The following is a 15,718-nucleotide window of genomic DNA, read 5'->3' on the forward strand; positions in this document are numbered from 1 at the left end:
GGAGGCCCCCATTAGCTAAAGTGGTGTTTCAGGTTAAGAACAGTTTCAGGTTAAGAACGGACCTCTGGAACAAATTAAGTTCTTAACCCGAGGTACTACTGTATTATTTTTCTGGACGAGATACCACAACACACTTTTGTATGCAATTTTGCATAAAATACACATTTTTTGCAGCGCATTTCCCCCCACAACAATATAATGCATTTTTGGCTGTTATTTTCACTAATTTTTATGCATACTTCTTTACCCCGATATATGCATTTCTGTACGTGTCACTTGGCCAGAGAACCGCATGGCAAAACTCAGAGAAGCACATATTTCGAATGAGTTGTAGTCCAAAAACAGCTGGATATGAATGAATATATAATGATAATAATCATATCGTCTGGGCAGCCCAGGGCATCAATACACACAACCTAGGCTTGAAGCCCGAGGTCGTCACACTCCAATGTCTCTCGAGATAGGGAGAAGGCAACAACCACAACAATACAGTGGTACCTCGGGTTACAGACCCTTCAGGTTACAGACGCTTCAGGTTACAGACTCTGCTAACCCAGAAATAGTACCTCGGGTTAAAAACTTTACCTCAGGATGAGAACAGAATCGTGCTCTGGCGGTGCAGCAGCAGTGGGAGGCCCCATTAGCTAAAGTGGTGCTTCAGGTTAAGAACAGTTTCAGGTTAAGAACAGACCTCCAGAACAAATTAAGTTCTTAACCCGAGGTACCACTGTACTAGGAAGCAGGAGCAGTGAGGGGGTGGCCTGGGGCAAGCAGAGGCTGTGTGTGGCCCCCAGGCCTGAGATTCCCAAACCCTGAGCTAAATGCAGCCCAGCTTGCATGTCTGAAGCACCACAACTTCAGGAGCAGAGCAGATGCAAAATGTTCAGCCTCACGCATCTCTGGTCATGGCTGGGAAAGCCGCTGGCCAACCAGTGCCAGCAATACTGGTCTGTACAGAGCAATAGCAGCTCTCAGGCTTTGCCCTCTCCCTCTCGGCAGCCTCACCTCACTCGGCAGGTACGTAGGCTGAGACCCTACCTGCCCATGGACTGCCTCGCCAGAGTGGTGCCTGCTCTGGTTATCTCCCACTTGGACTACTGCAATGTGCTCTACATGGGGCTACCTTTGAAGGTGACCCGGAAACTACAACTAATCCACAATGGGGCAGCTAGACTGGTGACTGGGGGCGGCCGCCGAGACCATATAACACCGGTCTTGAATGACCTACATTGGCTCCCAGTACGTTTCCGAGCACAATTCAAAGTGTTGGTGCTGACCTTTAAAGCCCTAAACGGCCTCGGTCCTGTATGCCTGAAGGAGTGTCTCCACCCCCATCGTTCTACCCGGACACTGAGGTCCAGTGCCGAGGGCCTTCTGGCGGTTCCCTCACTGCGAGAAGCCAAGTTACAGGGAACCAGGCAGAGGGCCTTCTCGGTAGTGGCGCCCTCCCTGTGGAATGCCCTCCCACCAGATGTCAAAGAGAACAACTACCAGACTTTTAGAAGACATCTGAAGGCAGCCCTCTTTAGGGAAGCTTTTAATGTCTGATGTATTACAGTCTTTTAATATATTTTTTGGAAGCCGCCCAGAGTGGCCGGGGAAGCCCAGCCAGATGGGCGGGGTATAAATAATAAATTATTATTATTATTATTATCACCTCCTCTTCCTGGTCCTCGCCCTCTCGCTGCCTCAGCAGGAACTCCTCCGCCAGGGCCACCGCCTGCCCGCAGGTCTCCGGGCCGCTTCCCTTCACCCAGCCCTGCATCTCCATGGGCAGGACGGCCAGGAACTGCTCCAGGATCACCAGCTCCAGGATCTGCTCCTTGCTGCTCCTCTCCGGCTTCAGCCACTGGTGGCAGAAATCCCGCAGCTGCCCGCAAACCTCCCGGGGCCCCTCGGCCTCCTCGTAGCAGAAGAGACGGAAGCGCTGGCGCTGCCACTCCCTGCAGCTGGCCTCCCCGCGCAAGATGGCCGCCTTCATCTTCCCGTAACTCTCTCGGGCGTTGGGGCCGCCCAAGCCCTCCTCGGCTGCTTCTCCCAGCCGGGTGGCCCACTGGTTGGCCTCACCGGCCCCCTCAAAGTGGGCCAGGAAGGCCTTGATGTCCCCCCAGGGCATGGCGGGCTCTGTTGGCTGCGAGCAAGGGGCCTGCTTCCCCCCGGGGGACTCCAGCCACTCGGACCCCTGGCTCTGGAGCAGGCCCTCCTCTGCCTCCTCTTTAACCCGGGGGATCGTTATCCTCTTCATAACTCTCCTGACGCTCCTGGGATGAAGGATGCCGTGAGGTGCTTTCCCGCGTCTTCCAGATCCCTCAACTTGTTCAGGGCCCATGAGGTCCTCCTCATCCATTTGGTCTTCATCCAGAGCAGCCTGGCCTCCCAGAATCCTTTGCTGGTCGGCCATTTTCTTTCCCGAGCAACGGGACAGCCTTATCGCAAGTCAAGCCTCACACCACTCTTCCTCGCCTTCTTACAACTTCAGACTTTCAGATAAACGGCTCTACCGTACTTCTGCCCTTCAAACAAGCTGAACTCACAGATGATGGGCCTGTTTAGAAAAAGAGATATGGATTTTTTGGTTTGTTTTAATTTTTATTCATATATTAATATAACATATGCATAACAAAATATATATATATATAACAATTGACCTGTTAGTGTGACACTTTGGAACTCCCTCCCATTGACATAATGCAGGTCCCTTTACTGTACTCTTTCTGGCGCTTGCTGAAAACATTTTTCTTTAGGCAAACCTACCCAGATATGTAGACTATTTACATGTGTTTTAATCTGTTTTTAGCTGATTTTTATTATTATTTGAATGTTTTAAGCAGCTGCTTTTAACTGCTTTTAGCTGTTTTTACTGATCACTTTTAGTTTTATTCTTTTTGTACATCGCTTTGAGCAGTTTTTTCAGTCAAGCAGTATATAAGTTGTATGAGATAACTTGTATGAGATAAATTGTATGAAATATAAAAATAATTTCACAGAAATAAAACAGTGTTTATTTTTTTTAAAATAAATAAAACAGAGTGTGTGTGTGCATGCGTGTATACATATATGTATACTGTAGTTACAATATTTCAATGAGTAAATACTCAAGTTAACAATTAAAAGTTGTCTTCCCTTTTAAGATGTATTTTCTATTGTTGCTTATCAGAACAGAGACCTCAAAATGTAATTCGCCAAATTGTAAAACTGGAAGGGTGACATCTTTGCCAGTGTTAAGACGCGGATTAAAGTGTGTTAAGATGGGTCTCTACACACTTGTTGCAAGTCCCAGTATACTGCCTCCGACAGTGGAGGGAGGACACAGCCATGGATCTAGTCTAGTCCAGCATCCTGTTCTTACACGTAAGTAAGACCTGAACACAAGAGCACTGCTCTCCCCAGCTGCTACTCTATTTATTATCTTCATCACCATGATCCTACACATTGTTGAAGGGAAACTCCCCACCGGGGTAGAAATCATATATTGAACAGATGGAAAGCTCTTTAATCTGAGTAGGCTGAAAGCAAAGAGGAAGATTACCGTAACTTTCATCATAGAGCTTCAGTATGCTGGTGACAACGTAGTGTGCGCACACTCAGAGGATGACCTCTAAACCAGTATCTTCGCAGAAGCTTACAGAAAGCCTGGCCTATCGCTCAAAATCCAAAAAAACCAAAGTGCTGCACCAACAAGCAGAAAACAACCCCTCTGCAATGCCACAAATCCAACTTAATGGTGTAACGTTGGAAAGTGTCAATCACTTTTCCTACCTGGGCAGTTATCTTTCCACTGGGGCTGACATCGATGCCAAAATCTGGCATTGCCTGAGCTCTGCGAGCGCAGCTTTCTCCCAATTGAAACATAGAGTGTTTAAAGACCAGGACATTCACAGGGAAACCGAAATGCTAAGCTATTGTACTACCAACCTTACTGTACGCTTGTGAAACATGGACCACTTATAAACGCCATCTCCAACGCCTTGAAAGATTCTATCTCTGAAAAATTTTACACATCACTTGGAATGACAGGCGAACTAATGCCAGTGTACTGGAAGAAGCAAAGATCACCAGTGTCAAAGCAACGATACTTCAACATCAGCTTCGTAGGACTATTCATGTTGTGCGGATGCCTGATTATTGTCTTCCAACTACTCTATTCCCAGCTTAAGAATGGAAAGCATAATGCTGGTGGCAAAAACGAAAGAGGTTTAAAGACACTCTCAGGGAGAATCTTTTAAAATGTAGTATAAAGGTAAAGGTAAAGGGACCCCTGACCATTAGGTCCAGTCGTGACCAACTCTGGGGTTGCGGCGCTCAACTCGCTTTACTGGCCGAGGGAGCCGGCGTACAGCTTCCGGGTCATGTGGCCAGCATGACTAAGCCGCTTCTGGCGAACCAGAGCAGTGCACGGAAACGCCGTTTACCTTCCCGCCAGAGTGGTACCTATTTATCTATTTGCACTTTGATGTGCTTTCGAACTGCTAGGTTGGCAGGAGAAGGGACCGAGCAATGGGAGCTCACCCCATCATGGGGATTCGAACCACTCAGCAAGTCCTAGGCACTGTGGTTTAACCCACAGCACCACCCGCATCCTTAAAATGTAGTATAAACACCAACAACTGGGAAACACTGGCCTGCGAGCGCTCCAATTGGAGAACAGCTTTTACCAAAGGTGTCATGGGCTTTGAAGATGCTCAAACTCAGGACGCAAGGGAGAAACGTGCTAAGAGGAAGGCACGCTTGGCAAACCCTCACCATGATCAACTCCTGCCGAGAAACCAATGTCCCCACTGTGGAAGGACGTGTGGATCCAGAACTGGCCTCCACAGTCACTTACAGTCTCACTGTTAAGACTGTGTTCATGGAAGACAATCTTACTTAGCTACGAGTGATCGCCAAAGAAGAAGACTCCCAAGCACGTAGTGGAAGCAGGAAGCAGATGAAATAACCAAGCAGAAGCTGATTGTGGCAGGTGAAATTTGCACAGTATAGGTGTTTGTTTGCTTTTTAAATGACTGGAGGGTGGGTGGGTGCGGGTGCCTGGTCCCTGCAGCCCATTACCTCCCTCTCCTGATGTCTCTCCCCCCCCCCCCCGTCCTTTCTGGTCTTGCACCCACCCCTTTAAAACTCACCGCCCTTCCAGAGATGCAGCAGAAATATATCCAGAGCAAAACTGTTTTGCAGATCAGTCAAACAACGCAGTGCAAACCGAGGCTGGGGATTCAAAAAACAGGTTCCCTCCTGGAGAAGGTGGAGCAGGAAGGAGACTGGAGGGTTTCCCATTCTCCACCCCCCAGCCACACACACACACACAGAGACACACTTTTAAGAAAGGAAAACCCACAGATTTCCGGCCCTTCTCTAGCAACTACAGCCTCTGTTGACTTAACTCTTTGCAGCATCCCAAGAGCTCAGTTTAAAAGGATCAAGGAGCTTGGCAGGGCCGGGAGAAGGAGGAGCTCTCTCTGCCAGCCAGAGTTTTATTTATTTGTTGCATTTATATCCCTGAATTTGTTGCATTTAGACTCTTTCCAGCCACACGCCCTGTCATAGACTGGCCTGCTGCTTTACAGTGCTGGGCTTTAATTGTTGCTGTCACGGGCATAGCCAGGGGGGGCAATAAAAATCAATAGCAAGCTCAGGTTCTGCCCCCCCCAACAAAAGGCAATGCAGGAATTAAATAAACACTAGTTCTTTTAAATCGCCAATGAACAAGCTTAGCAATGCAATTTTAGGACCACCCAGTACCATCCGGCCTGTTCTTAGTTCATCATGAACTTCCGAATAAGACCGAACCTTCTCGCAGAGGCAGTGTGGGGTAGTGGTTAGAGCAGGGTTCAGCAAACTTTTTAAGCAGGGGGCCGGTCCACTGTCCCTCAGACCTTGTGGGGGGCCGGACTATATTTTGAAGGGGGGGGGGGGAAATGAACAAATTTCTATGCCCCACAAAAACACGCTGATTCCTGGACCATCCGGGGGCCAAACTAAGAAGGCGATTGGGCCGCATCCGGCCCCCGGGCCTTAGTTTGCCTACCCATGCTGTATGCCCCTTTGAGCTCCTTAGAGAAGAAGGTGGGGGGAATGCAATTTGTCATTGTTATGCTTTTACATGTGTTGGAAACCGCCCAGAGTTACTGGGCCAACCCAGCCAAATGGGTGGGGTATAAGCAAAATTATAAATAAAATTATAATATAAAATTATAAATATCTAGCAGTGCGCATCAAACCCAGCCCTTCCTGAGTTATGGGGGTTTCCACCATCCTCTCCCCTAAGGGATCTTGCGTCTTTCAAGTGGCAGGCAGAAATTCAGAGGGCAAAGCTCTCCCCGGGCATGGAAATGCAATGCTGTGCCTGGCTGCACCTGTTAGATGTCTGCCTGCCACGCTGCTGCATAAAGGCCAGGGCTTTGTTTGTTGTTTAAGGAGTACCACCTGGCCTTGTGAGAGTGATGGTGGCTTGTCCCAGAGAGAGAGAGAGAGAGAGAGAGAGAGAGAGATGTCTGCAATAAGGGTTAAAAAAATAAAGTGTCACCCAGGCAGTTCTCTGCTTCCTAGAGAGGCCAGGAAAGGCAGGAGGCTGCAAGGGAAGATCATCTTTCCTCTTCCCTTCAATGCCCTGGCGAGGAATCCTTTCCTGTGTTTTGCCACAGAGGAAAACCAGAGCCTTGGCAGGACATTGCCCAGAGGGTTTGCAGGGCAGCAGCTGCTGCAAGGAGCTGGTGAGTTGGAGGAAGGAGAATGGGGGGATCTTTGTGGGGAGGGGGGAGGAGGTTTCACTGGGGTTGGAGAGGAAAAGAAACAGCTGGAGGGAAAGGGATTACTTTTGCTCTGTGCAAGGAGAGAGGGGCATTCTCCCCAAATGTGCCCGGAAAGAGAAAATTGTATTTACTGGTGCATTGGTGCTGCGCTGTTCCGTTTGAGCTGCTTTCGTTGGCATAATAGGGTGTGTGCAGTTCTGTCATAAGGCAGAAAGGCAAATGGTCAAATATTTTGGCAGGCGGACAAAACCAATCTGATCAATAAAAAAAAAATGTTTCTATGCCACTAAAAAATATCAAAGTGGTTTACAACAAATGAGTACACACAAACACACACTAAAGAAACATGTAAAAATGAAAACCCAAGATCATCCGCTAACTATTTTTAGTAGCCTGCATAACTCTGGCAGCGTGGGAAAGTTCGCAGCAGACTTTTAAAGATTAAAGAGAAGGCATCCATTGGGTCTCTACTGAGCCTTCCATAAGATTGGGCCAATCACTAATTTTTATTATTAGCTACATTTGCATACCATAGATCTCAGGGAGGTTCACAGCATTGAAATACAAGATAAAAACACAAATGCATAATAAAAACAAGAACAAAGCAAACTAATAACCCCCTGCCCTCCTAATTTACACTTCCTGGAAATAATATGTGACCAAAAACACCGGGATCCTTCAAAATGTGCACTTATCCGAAATTTGCAGTGCCATTCCCCAGTCGAAAGGATGTGTATGAAACTGAATATATTTGTGAGACATAGAATATAGCAAAAATGTGTCCCTTTTGTGAAAGTCGCTTGCCAAAAATGTACATATTAGGCAAAAATACATAGAAAGAGGTTTATTTTAGGTAAAATGGGCACTAACAAAGTTTCATAAGGAACGTTTTTTTAAAAAAGGAAATTGCCAAAGGAATCCCTTTCCGGCACGACAATGGACGCCAAAATATTGTCATGCTTTCTCATCAGGCAAAAAACAAAGAGGTGCGAACCTTGGAAATGTGAAGAGGGTGCAGCGCATGCTGCCTCGCATCTTGAAACATGAGTGGCAGTGGCCTGAACCCGTGAAAAAGGTGGCAAAATTGCAGTGAGAAACACCACCAGGTTGAGGGGGATGCAAACAGATTTCTTTGGGAATCAAACAACACGGAAACGAGTGCTAAACTTGTGCCATATGCCATTGCATTGCAGCTCAAATATTATGCACAAAATAACAGGGAAATGTGGCATGCGGGTGGCGCTCTGTTAAACCACAGAGCCTAGGACTTGCCGATCAGAAGGTTGGCGGTTCGAATCCCCGTGACGGGGTGAGCTCCCGTTGCTCGATCCCTGCTCCTGTCAACCTAGCAGTTCGAAAGCACATCAGAGTGCAAGTAGATAAATAGGTAACGCTCTGGCGGGAAGGTAAACGGCATTTCCGTGTGCTGCTCTAGTTCGTTAGAAGCGGCTTAGTCATGCTGGCCACATGACCCGGAAGCTGTACGCCGGCTCCCTCGGCCAATAAAGCGAAATGAGTGCCGCAACCCCAGAGTCGGCCACGACTGGACCTAATGGTCAGGGGTCTCTTTACCTTTACCTTAACAGGGAAATGGAATAAACTGCAGCGTTCAGCCGAAAGCAGTCTGCTCCAAAAGTAACAGCAGTTTAACAGCTTTTTCTCCTTCTCTCGGTTATCTTCTTTCAGGGAGAAGGCCCAGTCGCCAGTCGAAAAGGCCCCCAACTTTTCTTTAGGTACCAGTTTGGCAAAAAGAGACTCCGATTCTCATGTTTGAGAACATGTTTCCCTCGGATGTGTGCTAAGCCCTGCGAGTTTGAGAGCCACGGCTGAGGGAAGGCCAAGACGAAATGGCCGCTGAGGAAGGAAGCTCCTCACCATCCCTGAGCCTGCAGTTCCGGGTTGCGCTCGGACAGCACGGCGGGATAAAAACAGAGGCCCAGGACCCTGCTGACGCCGACGCTCACGATATCCAGATGGTGTGCGTTGGCGAGCCTCATGGGTGGACTGCCTCGACCCATGTCAAGCCGGAACTGGAGGAGGTGCATTGGGAAACTCGAGAAAACGAGGTGTTCTTGAAGGCGAGGCCATCCCCTCGCTCAGGGTGGGGAAGCCTGCCGCTGTGTCAGGAGGCCCTGCCTTGGGACGGGGTCAAAGTGTTCCCCGCCTCCTTCGAGGGAGCGCTCACGACGTGCAAATGGCTGGCCAGAGAGTGGGGGTCTCTACAGAGGACACCCGCCTCCGAAATGGAAGGGCAGCAAGCGACTAGCACGCCAAACGGTGCCAGAGCGAGGCGGGGCAGCAGGAAAGGGAAGGCCGCTGTTCTTCTGAGCGGTGCGGTCGGGGCAGAGGCCCAGCGCCAGCAGTTCAGGCGTTTCTGCTACCAAGAGGCCGAGGGTCTGCACAACGCCTACGGCCAACTCCGGAGCCTGTGCCATCGGTGGCTGAAGCCGGAGAAGCACTCGAAGGAGCAGATCCTGGAGCTGGTGATCTTGGAACAGTTCCTGGCTGTCCTGCCCCCGGAGATGCAGAGCTGGGTCAGGGAACGGGAGCCTGAGACCTGCGCCCACGTGATCGCCCTGGCTGAGGATTTCCTGCTAAGGCAACAAGAGGCAGAACAATTGGGGCAGGAGGTGACTGGGGCGGTGGCCGGCCTGAAGTTTGGGAGGTTCACATGGGAATTTGCTAGATTAGGTGGGGGGCGAGTGCCTGGATCTGTTGATAAACCAGAGTTTAACTTGAGTGGGTGGGGCAAAGGGGGGGGAGGGAGTGAACTGGAAGTGTGGTATAGTGTGTAGAGCAGTGTGGTGTAGTGGTTGGACTCTGGCCACATCCACAGTACACACTGTAGAATCCTAGAATGGTAGAGTTTGAAGGGACCACGTGGGTCATCTGTTTCCACCCCCTGCAATGCAGGAATCTTTTGCCCAACCTGGGGCTCGAACCCATGACCCGGAGGTTAAAAGTCTCATGCTGTACATTCAAAGCATATTCACCACACTTTTCACAGTCATGGCTTCCCCCCAAAGATTCCTGGGAGCTGTAGTTTTGCCCCTCACAGAGGTCTAATGCCATCCAAGCTCTGCTTAAAAACCTCCAATAATAAAGTCCTTCCTGATGTTTAGTCGGAATCTCCTTTCTTTTAACTTGAATTCATTGGTTCATTGTGGTGCCCAGAAACGGACATAGTGTTCCAGGTGTGCTCTGACAAAGGCAGAATGTTGTTGTTGTTTAGTGGTTTAGTCGTGTCCGACTATTTGTGACCCCATGGACCAGAGCACGCCAGGCACTCCTGTCTTCCACTGCCTCCCGCAGAGGTGGCCAAAATATTGGAGCCTCGGCTTCAGGATCTGTCCTTCCAGTGAGCACTCAGGGCCGATTTCCTTCAGAATGGAGAGGTTTGATCTTCTTGCAGTCCATGGGACTCTCAAGAGTCTCCTCCAGCACCATAAGTCAAAAGCATCCATTCTTCGGCGCTCAGCCTTCTTTATGGTCCAGCTCTCACTTCCATACATCACTACTGGGAAAACCATAGCTTTGACTATACGGGCCTTTGTCGGCAAGGTGATGTCTCTGCTTTTTAAGATGCTGTCTAGGTTTGTCACTGAAAGGCAGAATAGAGCCATCCTATTACTTCCCTTGATCTGGACACTAGACTTCTGTTGGTGCAGCCTAGAATAGCATGAGCTTTTTTTGCTGCTCCGTCACAAACATTCCATTGCAATTTAACTTTATGAAATGACACATTTCTTAACAAAAATCAGGTGAAATTTCTCCCACACTGGTCTCCATGCCGCCTCTAGTGGATCCTTTCCCTGTCCCAGCTCTGACAGAAACCTTTCCGCTCTTCTTACAGGAGCTGGGACCCTTTGTGGAGGTGATGGTGAATTCTCCCGAGGGAGAGCAAGTTCCATCGGATGCTTGGCAGAGTCCACTCTTCAAGGAGATCAAGCAGAAGGGCGACAGAGATGCAGAAACAATCGGTATGGAGTCACTTAGCTAGCAGGAGTGGCAGGAGGGAGGGGGAGGAGCTAATAATATACCTGAAGGAGCGTCTCCACCCCCATCGTTCAGCCCAGACACTGAGGTCCAGCACCGAGGGCCTTCTGGCGGTTCCCTCACTGTGAGAAGTGAGGTTACAGGGAACCAGGCAGAGGGCCTGCTTGATAGTGGCTCCTGCCCTGTGGAACACCCTCCCACCAGATGTCAAGGAAATAAACAACTATCTGATTTTAGAAGACATCTGAAGGCAGCCCTGTTTAGGGAAATTTTTAATATTTGATGTTTTATCGTCTTTTTTATATTCTGTTGGGAGCTGAGGGAAACCCAACCAGATGGGAAGGGTATAATTTTTTTTTATTATTATTATTATTATTATTATTATTATTATTATTATTATTAAACTTGTAAGCGAAAAGTAGGCCACACCACTAATTCAAAGCACTTGTCATGGCTTCCCCCAAGGAATCCCGGGAACTGTAGTATGTTAAAGGTGCCAAAAGTTGTTAAGCGACACACACACACACACACACACACGGCTTTATTCCCCTCACAGAGCTACAGTTTAACAGTCAATCAATCCCTCTTCCACGGGAACTCTGGGAACTGTAGCTCTGAGAGGGGAATAGGATGCCTCCTAACAGCTCTCAGTGCCCTTAACCACCTACATTTCCCAGGATTCTTTGGGGGAGGCCATTCAGTTGTACCTTGGTTCTCGATCGGAATCCGTTCCAGAAGTCTGTTCAACTTCTGAAAACGTTCAAAAACCAAGGCACAACTTCCGATTGGCTGCAGGAGCTTCCTGCACTCAGTTGGAAGCCATGTTGGATGTTTGGCTTCCAAAAAACATTCGCAAACTAGAACACTCACTTCTGGGTTTGTGGTGTTCGGGAGCCAAAATGTTTGAGTCACAAGGCGTTCCAGAACCAAGGTACAACTGTACTGTTTAATGTGGTATCATACTACTTTGAATGTACAGTGGTATGTCGGGTTACAGACGCTTCAGGTTACAGATGCTTCAGGTTACAGATTCCGCTAACCCAGAAATAGTACCTCAGGTTAAGAACTTTGCTTCAGGAGGAGAACAGAAATCGTCCAGCGACAGCACAGTGGCAGCGGGAAGCCCCATTAGCTAAAGTGGTGCTTCAGGTTAAGAACAGTTTCAGGTTAAGAACGGACCTCCAGAATGAATTAAGTACTTAACCTGAGGTACCACTGTATAAGGCGGGGGAAAGTGACATTAGATGGGAAACCGCTTCAGTTTTTAAATTATTCTTAAGTGGCATCTAAATCTTATTAAATAAAACTAAAAATGATTTGGCCGGGGTGGGTGGGTGTCGATGACTCAACTGTGTCTTTTCCTTCAGACAGCCGTACGACGTCCCAGGAAGAGGAAGAGGTCGGGCAGCAAAGAGGTTCGGAGTTAGCGGAAGCACGCAGGATGTTCCTGGGCAAATCCGCCGGCCGCCTCACCCTGAGGTGCGAGAGCTTTGAGGAAGCTTGCGGATCGAAGCGGCAGCAGGAGTGGCTTCCCGCGGTGACATGGGAGGAGCCGTCGCACCGGTCGGAAGCCGACGGGCCTGTTCCCGAGGCGGCGCTCCACGACGTGGCGGTCAAGTACCTTTGCCCCGAGTGCGGCCGGAACTTCCAGCACAAATCGACCTTAATCCGCCACCAGAAGATGCACACGGGCGAGAAGCCCCACGTCTGCCTGGAGTGCGGGAAGAGCTTCCGCCGCAGGGACAAACTGATCCGCCACCAGAGGATCCACACGGGGCAGAAACCCCACGAGTGCACCGAGTGCGGGAAAAGCTTCCGCGAGAGGGGGAAGCTCACCAACCACCAGAGGATCCATACCGGCGAGAAGCCCTACGCCTGCCCGGCCTGCAAGAAGACCTACCGCTGGAAGGAGGAGTTTGTGAAGCACCTGAGGATCCACACGGGCGAGAGGCCCTACGGGTGCGTGCTCTGCGGCAAGGCCTTCATCAGCAAGGCCCACCTGGTCTCCCACCACCGCAGCCACACCGGAGAGAAGCCGTACGAGTGCGCCGAGTGCCGCCGGCGGTTCTGCAGCAAGCAAAGCCTCGCCAAGCACCAACGGGTCCACGCGGAAGAGAACGCCTACGAGTGCCAGGACTGCGGGAAGGTCTTCCGCTATGTGTCGAACTTCGCCAAACACCAGAGACTCCACACGAGCGACAGGATCCTCTAGGGAGGAATAATCATAATAATTTAATTTTTGTACCCTGCCCATCTGACCAGGTTGCTTCAGCCACTCTGGGCAGCTTCCCACAGAATACAGTGGTACTTCAGGTTACAGACGCTTCAGGTTACATACGCTTCAGGTTACAGACTCCGCTAACCCAGAAATAGTACCTCGGGTTAAGAAGTTTGCTTCAGGATGAGAACAGAAATCGTGCAGTGGCAGCGGGAGGCACCATTAGCTAAAGTGGTACCTCAGGTTAAGAACAGTTTCAGGTTAACAACGGACCTCCAGAACGAATTAAGTACTTAACCCGAGGTACCACTGTATGCTAAAACACCACAGGCCATCGTCGCACGTTAAAAGCTTTCCAATGCAGAGCTGGCTTCAGATCTCTATGGAAAGTCATATAATTATCTCCTTGGCATCTGAGGGCAGGATGCATGAGTGTAGCCAGGATTTATGTTGGGGGGCAGACACGCGCCTGTCATCCTCCTCTGTCTGGCTCTGTCCAACAGATTCGGAATGAAACGTCTCAACAACCGTTCTTTTAAATTACTTTCTTTTGACCCTAAGTGCTCGGGGAAAATCTGTCAAAGCCTTCAGTCATTTGTAAGCTAGGAAGTTAAATAAAAAATTAACATCATCGACTGAGGGCTTTCTGCTGTATAGAAACTTCCGGTTGTTTCTAGGCTGGCCCTGATGGTGCGCGCTCTCAGGAGAAGTGCTGGAAACGATGAGAAGCTTCCAGAACTGAGCTACCTGCAACGCGATTGGTCAGTTCACGGAAGCCATGCTGATCGCTCAGTTGGGTTGCCAGTTGGGTTGCTAGAATGCACCACATCATCCAAGTGACCTCAGCGAGCATTTCAATTTCAAATATTCTGATTCATTTAATTATTTTTATTTATTTACTTGATGGGGGGGGGGAGCTGCCCTGCCCCCTCAGCTACGCCCATAGGCGGGCATTCCACAAGGCAGCCGCCACTGTCGAGAAGGCCCTCTGCCTGCTTCCCTGTCGCTTCACTTCTCGCAGTGAGGGAACCGCCAGAAGACCTTCAGAGGAGGACCTTAGTGTCCGGGCTGAATGATGGAGTTGGAGATGCTCCTCTAGGAACAATTATCGTTCCCTGATAAAAATCCACTTCTCCTTTGGCACTGTCAGACACCACAGCTTCTCTCCTGAGGCCCCCAAAATCCCACCAGCCTGTAGACATGAGAGAATCCACTTGCTCGGTGGAAGGGCCTTATCTCATCCGCCTTTCATGCAGATGAAAGGTTCAATTGCCCAAAAGCATTTTCAGGTACAGCAGGGAAGAGTCTCCCTGCCAGAAACCCTGGACAGCAGCTGCCCGTCAGTGTAGACACTACTGAAGTAGATGGAGCAACAGTCAGGTTCAGGAGAAGGCATCTTCCTATTATCCTGTTTATAACTGCTTATAAAACCTATTGCCTCGTTTTGCTTAGCCTTGTATGCTCAAAATCTTTGTAGCCACATAAGGCTACATTTCTTTTTTGTCTGAATGTGAGGAATGATGGTCTATTTGTCGAACTAAGCTATGCTGGCTAATTTGAGCAGGGGGACCCTCTGCTCAGTGGACAAACATTTTGAGAAGCAATTTACACAGCTGACCACCAACAGATTTCAGTGACTTCAGTGACAGAAACCACTTAAACCATTCAAGGGCCAAATGTGGATTTGCCTCAGACAAGAGTCATTTTTAAAAGTCTTGATAATGGAGAGGAAGGCTTCAGAACGTTTTGACCGCAGAATCACAGCTGAACGGTGGAAGCATGAACGGCCGCAGGGAATGTTTCTAGAGAAAAATTTGGATCTGAACTGGCAGGTCACTTCCCAAACCCGCTGGTCTCGATCCATAACATCGTGAGCTGGTGCTTCTATGTGCAGTTTAGGAAACGCTGGTAAAATTAGTAACGCACTTTCTCAAGTGTTTCTGTTGTGGTTCTTTCTCCTCCACTTTGGTGTTTCTTCGTGTGACATAGAAAAGGTAAAGGGACCCCTGACCATTAGGTCCAGTCGTGGCCTACTCTGGGGTTGCGGCACTCATCTCGCTTTACTGGCCGAGGGAGCCGGCGTACAGCTTCCGGGTCATGTGGCCAGCATGACTAAGCTGCTTCTGGTGAACCAGAGCAGCGCACAAAAACACCGTTTACCTTCCCGCTGGAGTGGTACCTATTTATCTACTTGCACTTGGATGTGCTTTCGAACTGCTACATGGGTATTATTAGTAGTAGTAGTAGTTGTAGTAGTAGTAGTACTGTTATTATTATAAATTATTACCTGCCCCTCACCCTAAGATCCCAGGGCAGGTTAGAGCAATTAAAAAACATAATTAATTTTAGAAAGAGTGTAAAACAACTTGAAATTACAAAAAGAAGTTGAGTCCTGAAAATATACACCTCAGGGTCGAAAGCATTGTTTGTTATAAAACCATGACTTGTGTGGTGAAGGCGAACAGGGTTGCACATACGCCGTACATTTAAAACACATTCTTTCCCTCAAAGAATTCTGGGCCTTGTAGTTTACCCCTCACAGTTACAATGCCCAGCAACCCTTAACAAACTACAGTGCCCAGAATTCTTTGAGGTGGGAAGAATGCGCTCTGAATGTGCTTTAAAGGTAGTGTCTTGTACGAAGCCTAGGAAAGCTGTCTCTCTCTCATAACATTAGAAACGGGGGTCATCCAGCGAATCTGACTGGCTGGACTTTCAGGCAATGAGGAAGGTGGTAGAGCATCTGTTCTGCAAACAG

The 15,718-nt window shown here is 49.0% G+C and overlaps 2 protein-coding genes across 2 annotated transcripts in view; one reads left to right on the top strand and one right to left on the bottom strand.

The window, feature by feature from the left end:
• LOC114591033 (uncharacterized) overlaps nucleotides 1-5,543 on the bottom strand; it is a 28,686-nt gene extending 23,143 nt beyond the window's left edge. Inside the window, exons 1-2 of the mRNA XM_077923088.1 lie at nucleotides 5,121-5,543; nucleotides 1,658-2,545 (exon numbers count right to left, since the gene is read on the bottom strand). Coding sequence (XP_077779214.1) covers nucleotides 1,658-2,401 — 744 coding nt within the window. The 5' untranslated portion in view covers nucleotides 2,402-2,545; nucleotides 5,121-5,543. The remainder of the gene's footprint in view (nucleotides 1-1,657; nucleotides 2,546-5,120) is intronic.
• Nucleotides 5,544-6,507: 964 nt separating this feature from the next.
• LOC114591034 (uncharacterized) lies at nucleotides 6,508-14,890 on the top strand. Its single transcript, XM_077921856.1, has 4 exons — nucleotides 6,508-6,707; nucleotides 8,433-9,376; nucleotides 10,600-10,726; nucleotides 12,110-14,890. The coding sequence occupies exons 2-4, from the start codon at nucleotides 8,594-8,596 to the stop codon at nucleotides 12,952-12,954; spliced, it is 1,755 nt and encodes a 584-aa protein (XP_077777982.1). The 5' UTR covers nucleotides 6,508-6,707; nucleotides 8,433-8,593; the 3' UTR covers nucleotides 12,955-14,890.
• Nucleotides 14,891-15,718: the final 828 nt, after the last annotated feature.

This window comes from Podarcis muralis, chromosome 2, assembly GCF_964188315.1.
Source record: "Podarcis muralis chromosome 2, rPodMur119.hap1.1, whole genome shotgun sequence".
Taxonomy (NCBI): domain Eukaryota; kingdom Metazoa; phylum Chordata; class Lepidosauria; order Squamata; family Lacertidae; genus Podarcis; species Podarcis muralis.

Bases quoted from the DNA above. Each gene is read 5' to 3' on its own strand.
- LOC114591034 (XM_077921856.1), top strand. From the start codon at position 8,594: ATGGCCGCTGAGGAAGGAAGCTCCTCACCATCCCTGAGCCTGCAGTTC. The intron at 9,377-10,599 runs GTGACTGGGGCG...CTCTTCTTACAG, and splicing joins CAGAACAATTGGGGCAGGAG to GAGCTGGGACCCTTTGTGGA. The intron at 10,727-12,109 runs GTATGGAGTCAC...CTTTTCCTTCAG, and splicing joins CAGAGATGCAGAAACAATCG to ACAGCCGTACGACGTCCCAG.